The 21,025-nt window shown below is 37.2% G+C and overlaps 1 protein-coding gene across 1 annotated transcript; it reads right to left on the reverse strand.

The window, feature by feature from the left end:
- Positions 1–407: 407 nt before the first annotated feature.
- On the reverse strand, positions 408–11,494 carry tnni1b (troponin I type 1b (skeletal, slow)). Its single transcript, XM_067460498.1, has 6 exons — positions 11,365–11,494; positions 8,768–8,899; positions 8,463–8,552; positions 6,437–6,613; positions 6,207–6,331; positions 408–549 (listed from the first exon to the last, which is right to left on the reverse strand). The coding sequence occupies exons 1-5, from the start codon at positions 11,371–11,373 to the stop codon at positions 6,239–6,241; spliced, it is 501 nt and encodes a 166-aa protein (XP_067316599.1). The 5' UTR covers positions 11,374–11,494; the 3' UTR covers positions 408–549; positions 6,207–6,238.
- Between the last annotated feature and the right edge of the window lie 9,531 nt (positions 11,495–21,025).

Consider the following 21,025-nt stretch of genomic DNA (forward strand, 5'->3'; position numbering starts at 1 on the left):
GAGTGCTCAACCAATTGGCCATTCATCACCATAGGCACCACCAGCTCCTTCAGCAGAACTCATGTGCCCATCAACGTGGGACAGATGCAAACAGGCATGTAGAAAGTAAAGGGCATCAGGCCAAAGAACACACACATTAGGCAACAAGCAGCATAAGTTCTATTTGTGCTGGTCAATTATACGTACAATTGAACTACTAGCAAAAACTCCTCCCCTAACAGATACCATCGCACTATGCTCTGCAGACATACATAATCATAACTCATCAGAGGACTGAATTTCCAGGTTATTTGCTTATCATTTCATTTTATTAGTCAATTTCCCCCAAACGCTATAAGCTTTAGTCATTACTAAACATTTGAGAGGAGGGTAGAGTATAAACATTCACATGAAATGACAAATCATGATACGATTACACTATTTATTTACAGTACAACGTTTATGACCCTTCATATCACATAGCTTTTATTTGGACATTTATTGAACACACTGATAAATCATCTTGTACGGCGTTGTCGTCTCCTCTGTACTTCGCCCCACCCTGATTTCCTGTAAAAAAGAAAAGAACGTTCTGTTACTACAGCAAATAATGTGTATTAGGGATCTAAATATGGTCCGTTTTGTCTTCATGCTGACATTTAAACGGATAGTTAACCCAAAAGAAACATAAAATATCTAGCTTCCGCCAGACTGCCTCCTGTATTCAATTTACGGAAGAAGTGACGACTGTTAATTTGACAGCAACTTTTGATTTATTTTTAGTCATATTTTAGTAACCTGAATTGTTTTTAGTTTTAGTCTAGATTTAGTCGACTAAAATCTAATGAGTTTAGTTCAATTGTAAAGCATTATTTGAGCATTTAAGCATCACATAACTGACTGATACTTGAACTCACATTTGGACATTATTAAGTTTTTGACATTAAAAATACCTGTCAGATCAATTCACCATTTTTGTTTGTTTTTTAAAAACATCTGTATATAGTTTTTATAATCATGTATTTCGTATTAAGTTTTAATGGTTTAAGTGAACTATCGTTGTTACATTTTAAATTCTCCTTTCATTTTCCATCAGCAATGTTTCCAGTTGCCTCTTTATTGACTTTTTGTCCAAACCGATGGATGGATAGATGCACTTTTATGATGGATAGATGCACTTTTATGATGATAGATGCACTTTTATGATGATAGATGCACTTTTATGATGATAGATGCACTTTTATGATGGATAGATGCACTTTTATGACGGATAGATGCACTTTTATGATGGATAGATGCACTTTTATGATGGACAGATGCACTTTTATGATGGATAGATGCACTTTTATGATGATAGATGCACTTTTATGATGGATAGATGCACTTTTATGATGATAGATGCACTTTTATGACGGATAGATGCACTTTTATGACGGATAGATGCACTTTTATGATGGACAGATGCACTTTTATGATGGATAGATGCACTTTTATGACGGATAGATGCACTTTTATGATGGATGGATGCACTTTTATGATGGATAGATGCACTTTTATGACGGATAGATGCACTTTTATGACGGATAGATGCACTTTTATGATGGACAGATGCACTTTTATGATGGATAGATGCACTTTTATGACGGATAGATGCACTTTTATGATGGATGGATGCTCTTTTATGACGGATAGATGCACTTTTATGATGGATGGATGCACTTTTATGACGGATAGATGCACGTTTTTGATGGATAGATGCACTTTTATGATGGATAGATGCACTTTTATGATGGATAGATGCACTTTTATGACGGATAGATGCACTTTTATGATGGATAGATGCACTTTAATGATGGATAGATGCACTTTTATGACGGATAGATGCACTTTTATGACGGATAGATGCACTTTTATGACGGATAGATGCACTTTTATGACGGATAGATGCACTTTTATGACGGATAGATGCACTTTTATGATGGATAGATGCACTTTTATGATGGATAGATGCACGTTTTTGATGGATAGATGCACTTTTATGATGGATAGATGCACTTTTATGATGGATAGATGCACTTTTATGATGGATAGATGCACTTTTATGATGGATAGATGCACTTTAATGATGGATAGATGCACTTTTATGATGATAGATGCACTTTTATGATGGATAGATGCACGTTTATGATGGATAGATGCACTTTTATGATGGATAGATGCACTTTTATGATGGATAGATCCACTTTTATGATGGATAGATGCACTTTTATGATGGATAGATGCACGTTTATGATGGATAGATGCACGTTTATGATGGATAGATGCACTTTTATGATGGATAGATGCACGTTTATGATGGATAGATGCACGTTTATGATGGATAGATGCACTTTTATGATGATAGATGCACTTTTATGATGGATAGATGCACTTTTATGATGGATAGATGCACGTTTATGATGGATAGATGCACGTTTATGATGGATAGATGCACTTTTATGATGGATAGATGCACTTTAATGATGGATAGATGCACGTTTATGATGGATAGATGCACTTTTATGATGGATAGATGCACTTTTATGATGGATGGATGCACTTTTATGATGGATAGATGCACTTTTATGATGGATAGATGCACTTTTATGATGGATAGATGCACTTTTATGATAGATAGATGCACTTTTATGATGGACAGATGCACTTTTATGATGGATAGATGCACTTTTATGATGGATAGATGCACTTTTATGATGGATAGATGCACGTTTATGATGGATAGATGCACTTTTATGATGATAGATGCACTTTTATGATGGATAGATGCACTTTTATGATGGACAGATGCACTTTTATGATGATAGATGCACTTTTATGATGGATAGATGCACTTTTATGATGGATAGATGCACGTTTATAACGGATGGATGCACTTTTATGATGGATGGATGCACTTTTATGATGGATGGATGCACTTTTATGATGGATAGATGCACTTTTATGATGGATGGATGCACTTTTATGATGGATAGATGCACTTTTATAATGGATGGATGCACTTTTATGATGGATTGATGCACTTTTATGACGGATAGATGCACTTTTATGATGGATGGATGCACTTTTATAATGGATGGATGCACTTTTATGATGGATGGATGCACTTTTATGATGGATAGATGCACTTTTATAATGGATGGATGCACTTTTATGATGGATAGATGCACTTTTATGATGGATAGATGCACTTTTATGACGGATAGATGCACTTTTATGATGGATGGATGGATGCACTTTTATGATGGATAGATGCACTTTTATAATGGATGGATGCACTTTTATGATGGACAGATGCACTTTTATGATGGATTGATGCACTTTTATAATGGATGGATGCACTTTTATGATGGATGGATGCACTTTTATGATGGATAGATGCACTTTTATAATGGATGGATGCACTTTTATGATGGATAGATGCACTTTTATGATGGATAGATGCACTTTTATGATGGATGGATGCACTTTTATGATGGATAGATGCACTTTTATAATGGATGGATGCACTTTTATGATGGATAGATGCACTTTTATGATGGATAGATGCACTTTTATGATGGATAGATGCACTTTTATGATGGATGGATGCACTTTTATGATGGATAGATGCACTTTTATGATGGATAGATGCACTTTTAAGATGGATGGATGCACTTTTATGATGGATGGATGCACTTTTATGATGGATAGATGCACTTTTATAATGGATGGATGCACTTTTATGACGGATAGATGCACTTTTATGACGGATAGATGCACTTTTATGACGGATAGATGCACTTTTATGATGGATTGATGCACTTTTATGATGGATAGATGCACTTTTTTAATAGATCGATGCACTTTTATGACGGATAGATGCACTTTTATAATGGATAGATGCACTTTTATGATGGATAGATGCACTTTTATGATGGATAGATGCACTTTTATAATGGATGGATGCACTTTTATGACGGATGGATGCACTTTTATAATGGATGGATGCACTTTTATGATGGATGGATGCACTTTTATAATGGATGGATGCACTTTTATGATGGATAGATGCACTTTTATAATGGATGGATGCACTTTTATGATGGATTGATGCACTTTTATGATGGATGGATGCACTTTTATAATGGATGGATGCACTTTTATGATGGATAGATGCACTTTTATAATGGACGGATGCACTTTTATGATGGATAGATGCACTTTTATGATGGATAGATGCACTTTTATGATGGATGGATGCACTTTTATGATGGACAGATGCACTTTTATGATGGATAGATGCACTTTTATGATGGACAGATGCACTTTTATGATGGATTGATGCACTTTTATAATGGATGGATGCACTTTTATGATGGATAGATGCACTTTTATAATGGATGGATGCACTTTTATGATGGATAGATGCACTTTTATGATGGATAGATGCACTTTTATGATGGATAGATGCACTTTTATAATGGATGGATGCACTTTTATGATGGATAGATGCACTTTTATGATGGATGGATGCACTTTTTTATAGATCGATGCACTTTTATGATGGATTGATGCACTTTTATGACGGATAGATGCACTTTTATGACGGATAGATGCACTTTTATAATGGATGGATGCACTTTTATGACGGATTGATGCACTTTTATGACGGATGGATGCACTTTTATGATGGATAGATGCACTTTTATAATGGATGGATGCACTTTTATGACGGATTGATGCACTTTTATGATGGATAGATGCACTTTTATGACGGATTGATGCACTTTTATGACGGATTGATGCACTTTTATGATGGACAGATGCACTTTTATGACGGATTGATGCACTTTTATGATGGATGGATGCACTTTTTTAATAGATCGATGCACTTTTAGAATGGATGGATGCACTTTTATGACGGATAGATGCACTTTTATGATGGACAGATGCACTTTTATGATGGATTGATGCACTTTTATAATGGATGAATGCACTTTTATGACGGATAGATGCACTTTTATGATGGATTGATGCACTTTTTTAATAGATCGATGCACTTTTATGACGGATAGATGCACTTTTATGACGGATAGATGCACTTTTAAGATGGATAGATGCACTTTTATAATGGATGGATGCACTTTTATGATGAATAGATGCACTTTTATGATGGATGGATGCACTTTTATGATGGATAGATGCACTTTTATGATGGATAGATGCACTTTTATGATGGACAGATGCACTTTTATGATGGATTGATGCACTTTTATGACGGATAGATGCACTTTTATGATGGATAGATGCACTTTTATGATGAATAGATGCACTTTTATGATGGATGGATGCACTTTTATGATGGATAGATGCACTTTTATGATGGATAGATGCACTTTTATGATGGACAGATGCACTTTTATGATGGATTGATGCACTTTTTTAATAGATCGATGCACTTTTATGACGGATAGATGCACTTTTTTAATAGATCGATGCACTTTTATGATGGATAGATGCACTTTTATGATGGATAGATGCACTTTTTTAATAGATCGATGCACTTTTATGATGGATTGATGCACTTTTATGACGGATAGATGCACTTTTATGATGGATAGATGCACTTTTATAATGGATGGATGCACTTTTATGATGGATGGATGCACTTTTATGATGGATGGATGCACTTTTATGATGGATGGATGCACTTTTATGATGGATGGATGCACTTTTATGATGGATAGATGCACTTTTATGATGGATAGATGCACTTTTATGATGGAAAGATGCACTTTTATGATGGATAGATGCACTTTTATAATGGATGGATGCACTTTTATGACGGATAGATGCACTTTTATGATGGATGGATGCACTTTTATGATGGATGGATGCACTTTTATGATGGATGGATGCACTTTTATGATGGATTGATGCACTTTTATGACGGATAGATGCACTTTTATGACGGATAGATGCACTTATGATGGATAGATGCACTTTTTTGGGCTTCAAATTTTGTGCTACTGTTATAAAGCTTGGAAAACACAATTATTTTTAATGAACTGTGTTCATCTGAAAAAAGTATGTCATAAACACTTAGGATGGCTTGAGTGTGAGTAAATCATGGGATAATTTTCATTTTTGAGTGAACTATCCCTTTAATTCTCTCGTACTATACTTGCATGTTTTGCAGATGTTGATTGTGATGATTTGTTTACTGCGCTGCATCAAACATTTTCTTCCTTCCTTCCATTCCAGACATGGCCTCCACATTTTTCCTCCAGTCACTGACCTCCACTGTCTTTTCCTACAAAGAGAGACACACAAATGCATCACCTAATTGTGTTAAACAAAAGAAAGGTCTGAGTAACGCTAAACTCTCTCATTTCAGCCCAGATGGACGCCAGCTCACCTTCTCTGTGTCTTCCTTCTTGACGGACTTGAGGTTTGCTCTCAGATCCATGGACACCTTGTGTTTGGAGCCCAGCAGAGAGCGCAAGATGGCGTCGGCCGACACGCGGACTCTCCTCAGGGGAGGGCGCTTAAACTTTCCCCTCAGGTCCAGGACTTTGATGTTCAAATCTTTGATCTGCAACAGGTTTGTTAACAGGCTTCAGCATACACAAGTTTCTATTGAGCAGGTTCCTGTGTAAGTCTGATGTAATATTCTTACACAATTATTACATTCTTGAGCAGGGAGCACATGCCCAGCTGTCAGGCCCATTATTAATGTCCTTCGGTCCTGATGATCTGGTCTGTTCAAGTTAGGCTCAGTCTCTGTTTACAGTTGGTGTTAGTCGTTTATTTCATTGCCAACATTTTCATGCATAGTTTATAAGCACTTTCTGTTTTTCATATTTCCTTTTGAATAAAAAAGCTTTTCTTATTTTTAGTACTTTTGTCTTGTTTCCAGTCCAAATATCTAAAAACGCACGCCAAAAAGAGACAACATTATTTTTCTTACCTCATTATTTTGCTTGTTTTAAGACATAATATAAATCATATGAAACAAGACGTAATATCTTATGGCATTTTAAATGCATCTTGATTGAAGAACTTTTAGATATTTTGATTTTTGGACTGGAAACTAAATACAAAAATACAAATAACAAAAATAATAAAGTAAGAAATTTGCAGTGTAGTTTGGATTAAAAAAGAAGAAGAATTAAAATGTAAATGAATGGGGATATAACATTTACATACATTTACATTTACATTTATGCATTTATCAGACGCTTTTATCCAAAGCGACTTACAACTCAGGAGTACAGTAAGCGATCCGTCAAGAAGAGGCAACGAAACACAGAAAGTGCCCTAAAAACCAAGATTTGTATACCGCTCAGAGTAGCAAAAACCAGAAAAGGGAAGAAGAAAGGAGAAGTAGAGGAGGAAGAGGTTTTTTTTTAAATGTATTTATTTATTTATTTTTAAATGTAAGATTAAGTGCTCATGGAAGGGATGAGTATATGAGTATATAACTTGCTCTATTAAATCATTAAATTCTATTTTGGTGAATATGTCTGCATTTTTGCTTTTAACCATCTGGTACTGTTTGAATGTCGGTCAAAAATGACTGAAATTTTAATTTCAATGAAATAAATGAGTTCTATAATGATTCTTTATTTATTATTTTGTATTTTTAGGGGATTATATGGTACTAAATTATATTTTTGCAGTAGTTAGTTTCCATTTATTCACTTTTTGTTGTTGTACAGCACTTCTGTGCAACTCTGTTGCTTTTAAATGTGCTATAGAAATGCATCTTGACTTGACTTGACCTTAGACCTGAAAAGGAAATTTCCAACTTAAATTTAAAAATTAAATAATTAAAAAAACAAGATTTTCTGTCATAAATATTCAATGTTTTGGAGCAACAGACTGAAGTTTGGTCTCATTTTAAAGACGACATGTGGCAGAATTTTCTGAAGTAAAAAAAGTTTGTTATGAAAAATGAACAAAAATACAACGCTTTACTCTAAAACTAGAAAATCAAAGCCATCGATATGAACAAGCTGTGCTCCAAATTTTAGGTTGATATCTCAAAATATGAGTTTTGAGTAAGAACTTGTTTGTGCGCAGTACCAAACTCTTCCACTAGATGAAATTCGCCACCCATTCATTTCCAGTGCGCAAACAATACAAGTGTGACCATTTAACCTTTTCGAATCATGTCTATGAACTTTTTTGTGTGCATGTTCACACAGCAAGTGTTAAACCCTTTACAAAGTTTTGTAACATTTCCGATGTAGTAAAAGATTCTATAAATTAAAAAAAAGGAAACTTTTTCGCTCAAAAACGATCGAACAGCACCAGAGGTTAACATGGAAAATGTTTGAAACTTGTCCTGTCTGGTTAGGGGACTTTCAATGTCCTTAGTTAGCATTGTTGACTGAGAGACTGTAGCTTATATACAGTAAAAGGCTAAAGGGTTACTTTACCTCTCTTGTGTTGTGAAGCACTTTAGCCTCAATGTCGTAGCGCTCCTCGTCCACCACATCAATTTTAGCATGTAGTTCCCGACACAGCTCCTGATAGAGAGAACGAATCGTCTTTACAGGGCTTCCACTGATTTTGCAAGTAAATCTAAGTATGGCAGTACCATGGTCTTTTTATATATAATGTATACATGCCATTGTTTTAATGATGATATCAAGGTGCTTTAATTCTATAGTATTATAGAGCATGTATTTTGTGGTATATTTCTATATTAATACCAGTAGAGTTTTGTGAGTTGTTGACATACCTGAAGCTCAGCGAAAGACATTTCTCTAGTCTGTAGCGGAGGAGCTTTCTCAGCCAGATATCTCTCCTTCTCTCCCTCTTTATCTACCAGCTCCTGCTCTAAGTCATCCTTTGCTTTAGCTACCATAAGACTCTGACAAACACATAGAGATGCACTTTAAAATGCAATATATGCTAGGAAAAAATCCATTCTAAATATAGCTGGAAGCAGAAATTATTGGGGCCGAGCACAACAGCAGAGCAACAAGCTAGCAGAAGAACAACTGCAAAAATGAGTAAAAGACATTCAGAGACAATTTTAATCAGAACGGTTGAAAACCCATAGTTGTAATGAGATATAATTGCTTGTAATATAATTTCATTGCAATTTTTTTACCACAAGGGGGCGCTGCCCTGAAACTTTTCGGGTACCCTCCGGGTATGGTGCTGAAGACACATACTGAGTTTCGTAATGATATGCCAATGCGTTTGTAAAATATAGCAATATAACAACTTACAGCTTTGGATCTTTTTTGTCATTTTGTAACTAGAATGGCGGCCATGTTTTTCAAGGTACAGCAGTGTCATAATGGACTATGATAGCAACTGAGACTAATGCTGCATTCACACCGCACGTGAATGACGCGATTCGCGCGAGTGATTTACATGTTGCGTCAATGCGAGACGCGAATAGGCATTCTGCGGCGCGATTCGCGCGAATGAGGCGGGAAGGATCACGCGAATTTAGCGTTTTAAATCGCTCAAGTTGAAAAATCTGAACTTTGGCGGAAATTCGTGCAGCGTTAGCCAATGAGGAGCCTGCTTACTGCTGTCACGTGGTGAAGTGACGGATGGGAAACCCATAGGGGGAACCCCGAGGCCAGAGTAATTTAAAAATACTGTTATTGTGTCACAAAATGTAGAACCCCCTCCCATGACTCGCGAATTCGCGTCTGTTGTGTAGTGAATGTCACGCGCGAATGGATTCAAAATGTTCACGCGTCCTTCTTCGCGCGAATAGCGCAATTTATTCGCGTCATTCGCGTGCAGTGTGAACGCAGCATAAGACACTGCATGTTCATTTTGAAGTCAATCAGACCAGTGGTGCTGTAGTTAGAGCCAATGTCATGTTTTGTTCATATATAGCGCCACCAAGTGGCACAGTCCCACCGCTTTTTGTTTGTGTCCTCAGAGTGCCCCCATACTGTACATAAGTGTGCCAAATTTGGTGAAAATATCTAATTTCGTTTAGGAGTCAGAGATATTAATATGATCACATAAAAACTGACCCACCTCCAAATTTTTCAATGCATGTTTTTCAAAATTCTGACATTTGGCCTTTAGTGTAGTCTACCTTTTATGATTCTGGATTTTCCTACGGTTGTTTCGTCTCGATCGGTTTTGAAGATATTTGTGAAAGTTGTTTAAACACTAAATCACAACGCCATAAGGCGAATAACACGAAACCTAGCATGTTTGGACTCTGCAAGGAGTATAATGGACTCTGCAAGGAGTTGGACTCTGCAAGGAGTATAATGAGATGCCATGAAAATAAGTCAACCAAATCCAAAGTTATAAGCATGTGAATATTTGATTTTACCATTAGGTGACGCAGGTCAACTTCTCAGGCTCCTTCAAGGCATCGTGCAGATGACTTATACCGAGTTTCGTAACGATATTCTAATGCGTTGAAATAGTGCATGAAATACAGCATTTTACTACAAAATTCAAAATGGACACCGCCCAAAATGGCCGATATGGAAAAATTGGACATCTTTGGACCCGGCATGTATCCCCCGAATCTAACAAGACCATTTTTTTGAGGGTTTAAATTTTGGGGCTAACCGTTCAGAATTTATAAGCAAAAATAGCCATTTATCGTATCTTTGGACCAGTAGGTGGCGCTGTGTTGAAATGCAGCATGTAGCCTCAAGTCATGCTTGTGATGATCTGTACCAAGTTTGGTCTGAAAACGATAAAGTGCTGCAGAGATACAGCCTCACGTCTGTTTTCACAAGCGCTATGTACAATTTGTTTGCGTGTTTCCTGAAAATGCTTTAACCAATCGACTTCCATAACTTTTTCTCAGCCTTGTCTGAAGATGATCTGGTTAATTTTTAGTGAAAATCAGACCAAAAGCCTTGGAGAAGTTATAAAAATATATATATATATTTTTGAAAATTTAAAATGGCTGTAACATTTTTATCAACCCTTACGTTTCAAAAGTAATTAGCACAAACATGAGTATAACTTTGGACAGTTGGTGGCGCTAGAGCGATTGTGTTAGAGACTCCAAATTTGGCATGTTGATAGTTCAGACTGTTCTCTATCAGTGTGCCAAATTTCACATCTTTCCCACAAGTGCTTCTATGGGCTGCCATAGACTCAAAAGCAGAAGAAGAAGAATGCCACCGTACTTGGCCCCTAATAATGCATTTCTTCATTTTTTGGTGTTTACTAAGCATTGATTTTTTTTCTTTCTTTTTTAGCAACCACCCAAAAATATGTAATTTTGCACAGGCAACATTTTTCCTCAGAAAATGCACAAATATTGCATACAGCTGCAACTACAATCTATGAATAACAGTCGCAGAAAATGATTGTGCAGTGCATACGTACCTTTAGCATCAGCTTGCGAGATGCAGAGATCTTGGACTTTTTCTGTCAAATTTGAAATGAGCATTGGTTATATGTGTATATATAGCACTTATTATATACATATTTAATACTATCATTCATAATGTCATGTACTATTATAATAACTGTTGATTAGTTTTCTGGTTGCTGATAGATTAGTGAGATAACGTGTTGGAAAAGTGCTATTCAACGATGGCTTTTCACTCTTACCTCTTGCCTGCAAAGGAATAAAAACACACAGTTAGATGATGAATATCATAATTCTGATTCATAACAGCTTTTGTTATAAAAAGGCACATAGTCGTGTCCAAAAGTCTAGGATCCCTTTACAATGAGGTTACTTTAGATAGTTAACATGAACTACGGTAAAAATAACCATTACCTCTACAGCATTTATTAATCTTAGCTAATGTCAATCTCAGCATTTACTAATCCGTTTTAGAAATCACACGGCTTAATAAATGCTGTAAAAATTGATTTCTCATAGTGATTTCATATTAACAAAACCTGATGATCCAGGTTATTCGCCATGAAATGAGAAATTTTTTATTATTGACTTAGAATTTTAAATATTTCACATTGAATTTATATCATAAGATTTTCCGTCTGGCCTCAGACTTTTGGACTGCATTGTATTTACACACACTTCATTAATATTGAGGCCTGTGTTAAGGTGACAGAGCCGGTAAATCCAAGAATAGAGTGCATTTGTTGAGGATGCAATAAGACGTATGAACAAAAGAAAGCAGAGACACAGTATACTCACTCGGGCATCTTTACAATGGTGATTGAGCCTAGGAGATAAAAATAAAGGCATTTGTTTCTGAAGGGCAGGACCATTGGGAGGCTCAGATTCAGACATGCTAATCAGACCATTATATCCAGCAACAGGAATCTCACGTATTTGACTCTTGAAATCATCGCCGTTATTGTGAGACATATATCATTTGTTGAGTAACTAAGTGCTGCTTTTTAAAATGAATGACCTAACACTAATTGATTGATGTGGAATTGTGCAATGGTGTCTGTTCGGCGTCTGTTGACACTTTAAAGTCCTGACAGTGGCCACACACACACACACACACACACACACACACACACACACACACACACACACACACACACACACACACACACACACACACACACACACACACACACACGCACGCACGGATGAAGTGGACCCCTAGGAAAAATGGTGTTGGTAGACGCCTGTCATGGCGCGGTTATATTGGCATGATAACTATGCCACACTGATAACAATCCCAGCTTTCTCCACTTGCAATGCACCATAAATAGACTCGCATCAGAGCTTTAGAGGCTTTAACCCAGCCCAAGTTTCCGCTCATTGATGTTCCCATTGTTGTCTAACTGGTCTAGTGCACTTAAAAAAAAAACAAAGATGTTACATTTCACAATGAAACAAAAGAGCATGTCATCATTAGTTTAATTTATTTTGCCAAACACCAAAAGTTGGTTTCCAAAGTAAAATAAACTGTAAAATAAAGTGTTACCCAATATTGAATTACTGGGTAAAGTTAGGGACAGGTGTGGCGGGATGGGTAAGGTTATGGGTAAAGTTAGGGACAGGTGTGGCAGGATGGGTAAGGTTATGGGTAAAGTTAGGGACAGGTGTAGCGGGATGGGTAAGGTTATGGGTAAAGTTAGGGTCAGGTGTGGCGGGATGGATAAGGTTATGGGTAAAGTTAGGGACAGGTGTGGCAGGATGGATAAGGTTATGGGTAAAGTTAGGGACAGGTGTGGCGGGATGGGTAAGGTTATGGGTAAAGTTAGGGTCAGGTGTGGCGGGATGGGTAAGGTTATGGGTAAAGTTAGGGACAGGTAAGTTTATGGGTAAAGTTAGGGACAGGTAAGTTTATGGGTAAAGTTAGGGACAGGTGTGGCGTTATGGTAAGGTTATGGGTAAAGTTAGGGACAGGTAAGTTTATGGGTAAAGTTAGGGACAGGTGTGGCGGGATGGGTAAGGTTATGGGTAAAGTTAGGGACAGGTGTGGCGGGATGGGTAAGGTTATGGGTAAAGTTAGGGACAGGTGTGGCGGGATGGGTAAGTTTATGGGTAAAGTTAGGGACAGGTGTGGCGGGATGGGTAAGGTTATGGGTAAAGTTAGGGACAGGTAAGTTTATGGGTAAAGTTAGGGACAGGTAAGTTTATGGGTAGAGTTAGGGACAGGCGTGGTGGGATGGGTAAGGTTATGGGTAAAGTTAGGGACAGGTAAGTTTATGGGTAGAGTTAGGGACAGGTGTGGCGGGATGGGTAAGGTTATGGGTAAAGTTAGGGACAGGTAAGTTTATGGGTAGAGTTAGGGACAGGTGTGGCGGGATGGGTAAGGTTATGGGTAAAGTTAGGGACAGGTAAGTTTATGGGTAAAGTTAGGGACAGGTAAGTTTATGGGTAAAGTTAGGGACAGGTGTGGCGGGATGGGTAAGTTTATGGGTAAAGTTAGGGACAGGTGTGGCGGGATGGGTAAGTTTATGGGTAAAGTTAGGGACAAGTGTGGCGGGATGGGTAAGGTTATGGGTAAAGTTAGGGACAGGTAAGTTTATGGGTAAAGTTAGGGACAGGTGTGGCGGGATGGATAAGTTTAAGGGTAAAGTTAGGGACAGGTGTAGCGGGATGGGTAAGGTTATGGGTAAAGTTAGGGACAGGTGTGGCGGGATGGGTAAGGTTATGGGTAAAGTTAGGGACAGGTAAGTTTATGGGTAGAGTTAGGGACAGGTGTGGCGGGATGGGTAAGGTTATGGATAAAGTTAGGGACAGGTAAGTTTATGGGTAAAGTTAGGGACAGGTAAGTTTATGGGTAAAGTTAGGGACAGGTAAGTTTATGGGTAAAGTTAGGGACAGGTGTGGCGGGATGGGTAAGTTTATGGGTAAAGTTAGGGACAGGTGTGGCGGGATGGGTAAGTTTATGGGTAAAGTTAGGGACAGGTGTGGCGGGATGGGTAAGGTTATGGGTAAAGTTAGGGACAGGTAAGTTTATGGGTAAAGTTAGGGACAGGTGTGGCGGGATGGGTAAGTTTAAGGGTAAAGTTAGGGACAGGTGTAGCGGGATGGGTAAGGTTATGGGTAAAGTTAGGGACAGGTGTGGCGGGATGGGTAAGTTTATGGGTAAAGTTAGGGACAGGTAAGTTTATGGGTAAAGTTAGGGACAGGTGTAGCGGGATGGGTAAGGTTATGGGTAAAGTTAGGGACAGGTAAGTTTATGGGTAAAGTTAGGGACAGGTGTGGCGGGATGGGTAAGGTTATGGGTAAAGTTAGGGACAGGTGTGGCGGGATGGGTAAGGTTATGGGTAAAGTTAGGGACAGGTGTGGCGGGATGGGTAAGTTTAAGGCTAAAGTTAGGGACAGGTGTGGCGGGATGGGTAAGGTTATGGGTAAAGTTAAGGACAGGTAAGTTTATGGGTAAAGTTAGGGACAGGTGTGGTGGGATGGGTAAGTTTATGGGTAAAGTTAGGGACAGATAAGATTATGGGTAAAGTTAGGGACAGGTGTGGTGGGATGGGTAAGTTTAAGGGTAAAGTTAGGCACAGGTAAGATTATGGGTAAAGTTAGGGACAGGTGTGGTGGGATGGGTAAGTTTATGGGTAAGGTTAGGGACAGGTGTGGTGGGATGGGTAAGTTTATGGGTAAGGTTAGGGACAGGTGTGGTGGGATGGGTAAGCTTATGGGTAAGGTTAGGGACAGGTGTGGTGGGATGGGTAAGTTTATGGGTAAAGTTAGGGACAGGTGTGGTGGGATGGGTAAGTTTACGGGTAAAGAGAGTTAGATGTAAGGGAAGTGTCAACAGTGTAATTATAAAATTACAGAAATGAATTACAGATGTAATTGCATGCAGGTCATTTTTTAAAATGTAAGTACAATGTAAAAACGTTTAAGTAAACAATAAGTGCATTGTAACAAATGATGAATTTAAATCTTAGTACATAGTAGCTAAAAGGTTAGTTCAAACAAAAAAGAACTGTCTGTCATTAACTCCTCCCCCTAAATTGTGCTATTTTCATGAATATTAAATTTTTGTATGGGGTACAGATAAAATTATATTTTGAGTTTCTATTTTTTAAACCGATTTCCTTCATTGTATCAACTCAAATTTTTAATTTTAAGGCAACCAGGTTACTTACTTTTTTAAGTTAAACCAACAATATTTGTTTTGCAGTGTATAGTAACTACATGTAAAATATGTAACGGACACTGTAAAATGAAGTGTAACCTAATGTTCTTAAGGTCTTTTGGTTTTAATAATAATATGCCATTTAAATTGAGGTTTAATGCATCTTAATATCAGAAAGCCAAAAGTAAATACTTCTCGAAAGAATGTGAAACATTTTTACTTAAATGATCTGAGAGATGTAATTCATTATCATGTAAGTAAATTATGAAAGGAAATGTTTCAAATACAAGCGTAACATTCAGGCACAGGCATTGACATCTCCATGAAAATATTGATCAGGATGAGTATAAAATATTTTTTAAAAATAAGTTGCCTGGTTGCCTTAATTTTGAGTTTATTGAAATTAAAAATGTGAGTTAAATGTGAGACATTTTTGAGAATTGACAACCTTTATTCAAATATTTTTAAAATATTTTTGTGATGACGCAGCCAAATAGTGCTATTTCCTTGATTTATCATATTGTTTATGTGGTTCAGATACAATTATATTTTGCGTTTTTATTTATTAAACCAATTTCCTTCATTGTATCAACTCAAATTTTTAATTTCAATAAACTCAACATTTTAAAACAACCAGGTTACTTACTTCTTTAAGTTAAACCAACCATATTTTTTTTACAGTGAAACATTTACATTTGGTGACGTAATCTTGACTATGTCTGGCAATATTAGCGGCCTAAGACATTGAGTACGACACAAATCCTTTGGTTTATTCTTCTTAGAAAGGCGTATATTAAAGCCGTAATGTAAGCAAACGGAATGAACTTACCTTCTAGCTCAGATGGGCAGAGAAATGTTCTTCAAAGTGATGCTCTAGAACAATGCCTCTCTTTTTTAAGACACCCTCTTATTGTTCATCCTCGACCGGTTACTGGGTGATATTATTAGCACACACACACACACACACACACACACACACACACACACACACACACACACACACACACACACACACACACACACACACACACACACACACACACACACACACACACACACACACAAAGCCTTTATCCAGCACTTGTGGAGCTCTGTTGTTGATAGGCCGGACGCGGCGCTTATCAGCCTTTAGACAGCTGTGGTTCCTCACGATGCGTCGTGGCCTATAGCCTGATTTAGCTTACTATGAAGAAGGCAAAGCAATCTCTTCCACCTTTATAATGTGTGCACATTAAGATCTTGACTGTTTCTCCTGGACTGTTTTGTGAGAGCGACTGGCATCTTCCTCAGTACTTTTCCAGTACAAATATACACACTTCAACTCCGTGGACCCTGTACAGGGGCAGCAATGACATCGTCATGTATTTACTTTCCATGTTAAATGTCTGGAGGAGCTCTGACCTCATATGTGGAGCCATTTGAAAGCTTAGAGTCTCTACTTTCTGGAGATATGCTTCACTTTGGCATTTGTTTTACACAAAGTAAATGGTAAATGGACTGCATTTATATAGCGCTTTTAACAGACCCTATGGCCATCCAAAGCGCTTTACATCTTGCCTCACATTCACCCATTCACTCTCTCATTCATACACCGACGGCATATTTACACTAAATTACTCTGGTGCCATTTCCGCCTGGATTTGGCCAACCCAAATTCGAAAAGCCTCCCATACACACATACAGTGGTCTAAGTTCAAAATGGTGGTGTCATTTTACAGGAAACCCTTTAAAGTTATAAAACACTGCTAAAAGTGATAAACAGTTAAGTATATGTTGTCTAAGCTGTAATAACCCCCCCAAAAAGTAGGCGCTTTTTGATTTTTTTAATATAAATTCATTTTTGAAAGTGTGTAACTCAGGCCCTGTGTGCTCTAGGACCCTGCAGACACTTTGGGCTGCTTCCAGCATATACAATTAATTTAATGACTCTGGGATATTGCATTTATATCACTGTATATGGTGGTGGGAGGGGGTGGGGGGTCATCTCTTCAGACCTATTTGAGTAAATATGGCATACAACATGACTCAGACAAACTTCTTTTTTCCACTATTTCTGTAATTTAGTGGAAATAGCCCAAAGTGTCTGCAGGGTCCTAGAGCACACAGGGCCTGAGTTACACACTTTCAAAAATAAATGTATATTAAAAAAATCACAAAGCGCCTGCTTTTTTGGGGGGTTACAACAGCTTAGACAACGTATACTTACATGTGTATGACGTTTAGCAGTGTTTTATGTAACTGTAAAGGGTTTCCTTTAAAAGGACACCACCATTTTGAGCTTAGACCACTGTATGTGTGTATGGGAGGCTTTTCGATTTGCGTCGGCCAAATCCAGGCGGAAATCGCAAAAAAATGGTCTTGGAGTTGAAGTAGATATACACATGTGACAAAAAAATCAACTTAGGTCATTTATATGGTTCAGATGGTTTAATGTTTTAAGTTGCTGTTGACCCTCATCCTTTCCTCGGGTCATTTTGACCCGGAACTCTTTTTCGCATTTGAACCACTAATACACAAAAAAAGTTGTTTGACTGGATTTGAGGAGTTTTGTTTATTAATTTATTTTATTTAAAAGTAGCAAATCCTTCCCTCGCGGGTCATAGGAATGCTTCAGGACACAGAAAAAAAAACATTTTAACATCAATGTAATGTCTATATGTGAAAGCATACTGACGAGAAACTGACTCTAGGACCCACACTGTAAAAAAATTATTTAGAAAAAAAGTTACCTGGTTGCCTTAAAATTTTGAGTTCATTGAACTTAAAATTTTGAGTTAATACAATGAACATTTTTTGAGATTCGACAACCTTTATTAAAATATTATTAAAAGATTTTGTGAGCATATTGGGTAATTGTGTGTGTTTTATTTGTGATGATGCAGCCAAATTGTGCTATTTTCAGCTTTGACCGCGCCTCTGGAAGACTTGGAGTTAAGCTTTTCTCTGAGAAAAGAACAAAGAACGGCACTGAAGTCATTCTGAAGAAGGGAAGATGTGTTCAAAGTTTAGCCGACCGGATACGGCGAATGTTTAATCTATCAGCTCCGCTTCACCTTTGTTGCTCTGGTTGGTGTAGCGCTATCCTATCGCGTGCAGAGGGAGTTTGAAGACGACCGTTTATCCGCCCCTCGGATTGAGCTGTCAATGGAGAGTTTCAGACCAAACATCTGGATGTGGGTCTGGCTTGTCAGGCTAGCGGATCAGCTCATCCGCTTCACATAGAGCTATAAGAGTTATGAAATCTCATATTATTATTTTTCAACGAGGTCGGCAAAGCTCAATGTGAGAAATTTTGTGCTGAATTAAATGTTATGCAAGAAATTGTGAGCTATTTTAAAATAAATTGAAAGAAAGGGATTAAATAATTATTTATTTATTATTTATTGATAAAATCTAGTAATTTAAAGGTAAAAAAATACAAAATAACAAAATCTCGAACAAAATGGCATTAAAAATAGAAAAAAATATTATCTAATTTAAATTAAATAAGCTTTGCGGGGGAAAAATGTAAGTGTTATTTTAAGGGCTTGGGTTCATTCGGATCTTGATAATGAATATAATATTTAAGGTAACTTACTTTTTTAAGTTAAAACAACAATGTGCTTACTCAAGAAGCAAAATTACTGATGTTAAATCTTGTTTGAACTATTGATCAAAATTAAATGATGATGTGCTTAAAAAAACAGGGTAAGAAAAAGTAACTTAATTTTAATGGAAAATAAGTTATTATATATAAAAAGTTAGATTTTATTCAGATTTTCAAGTCACTTAATGTTGATATTTTTTCTTAATATCCTGAGTAATTTTGCTTCTCAAGAAAATGTATGTTAAATATGCATATGTATTTATTTATTTTTTGCTGTAATCATTTTAAGCACATTAGCTTCTCAGATGTTTCTCCTAAAAAAAAAAAAAAAAAAAAAAAAAAAAAAGCCTTAAAGTAATTGCATGGATTTTTCTAAAAAAAAAAAAAATGGCCAAGAAATCAAAGTCGATCTCAAACATTCCTCATCAAATTCTTCTCATGTTAAATTATCTGCAATTAATATTACTTTAATAGCTCAACTCACCAACTATTGACTTTATGGAGGAGTTTTAGGAGAAACATCTGAAAGTGAGTCCATTCTTCCTTGAGTTTGGCAGAAGATGATCTAACAGTTTGTATTAGGGATGAACTTGACTTCATTGCCTTTCATATAATCCGTTTTGCATACAGAAAGGGATGATATGTTAGTTTATGTGCTGTATGTTTCCTCCATTCAGTGCTCTGTGTTTGACCTTAGGTCTGATTAAAATATTAACTGTAGACAATATTAATCTCTGTCAGAAAATGGCAGGAATGTAAAGTTGGCCATACGTTGGCTTAGCTAAACATAGAGCGGTCGGACAGCTGATACTGCCACTCTGACCTGAAAGCTATTTTCATGTCAAGAGATAAAAAATGCATTGGACAGCAATGCTTTTATCTGAGCGAGGTTAGGCAGGTGTGCTCGTCTATCGGGCGTGTTGAAGCCTCACAGCTGTACTTTCAAAACTCATCCCAAGTTATTATCAGTCCGTTATGATCCCTGAATTTGTGTTCTTGCTTGCTTTTGTCTCCATGTTGGATTGCTTTTTTTATGTGCATGTCGATCTTCGGCTCATAAGAGGAAAGCAATAGTGTGGCCTGAGACAGACGGTGTTGTTGTTTCTAACCGGCCGTATTAACATCATTCGCTGTTAACACCCGTCCTGTTTACTGCCGCTTTTGGTTTTATTTGTATCTTGGCTGATGTGGAAACCCTGGATTATAGATGACCGTCATATTTAGTCAATTTTGAACGCTGAGGATTTTACAGCATTAAATATGAGCTTGGCTTCTTTTTATCTTTGCTGGTTCTTTTTTCTTTTTTTTGCGGTAGTTGGGCTTGGGTCTGTTTTTGTATAGGCAAAATATTGAAAGGGTCCATAACACACACAGTTTGTTCCAGTCTGGTGTTACTCTTGAGTATCTGTAGAGTAGTGTTGATCCTTCATATCTCACAAGAGTCTTTAGTTTATCATATTTATAAAAGACAGATACACTGAACCGATTCTTTCTGAAAACAGCCGAGTCCGTTGAGTCAGCAATGGGCGGAGCTAAAGAGACACACACACACACACACACACACACACACACACACACACACACACACACACACACACACACACACACACACACACACACACACACACACACACACACACACACACACACACACACACACACACACACACACACACACACACACACTCCCATCAGATGGCACTAATCTACCTTCATAAAATCGGATTTTAATTGCATTCAATAAATCTATTTTAACATGGAATAATAATTAAAAAATAATTTATAATAATACATTATAAATAACAAAGAAATTAAACATATATTAGACAACAAATATATATGTGTGTGTGTGTGTGTGTGTGTGTGTGTGTGTGTGTGTGTGTGTGTGTGTGTGTGTGTGTGTGTGTGTGTGTGTGTGTGTGTGTGT

Source organism: Pseudorasbora parva, chromosome 12, assembly GCF_024679245.1.
Source record: "Pseudorasbora parva isolate DD20220531a chromosome 12, ASM2467924v1, whole genome shotgun sequence".
NCBI classification, from domain to species: domain Eukaryota; kingdom Metazoa; phylum Chordata; class Actinopteri; order Cypriniformes; family Gobionidae; genus Pseudorasbora; species Pseudorasbora parva.

What these genes read in the sequence shown, in the direction of transcription:
- tnni1b (XM_067460498.1), bottom strand. An exon ending in TGTCTTTCGCTGAGCTTCAG is followed by an intron (nt 8,553 to 8,767) that starts GTATGTCAACAA and finishes TCTCTCTATCAG; the next exon opens with GAGCTGTGTCGGGAACTACA. An exon ending in AGAAGGAAGACACAGAGAAG is followed by an intron (nt 6,332 to 6,436) that starts GTGAGCTGGCGT and finishes CTCTCTTTGTAG; the next exon opens with GAAAAGACAGTGGAGGTCAG.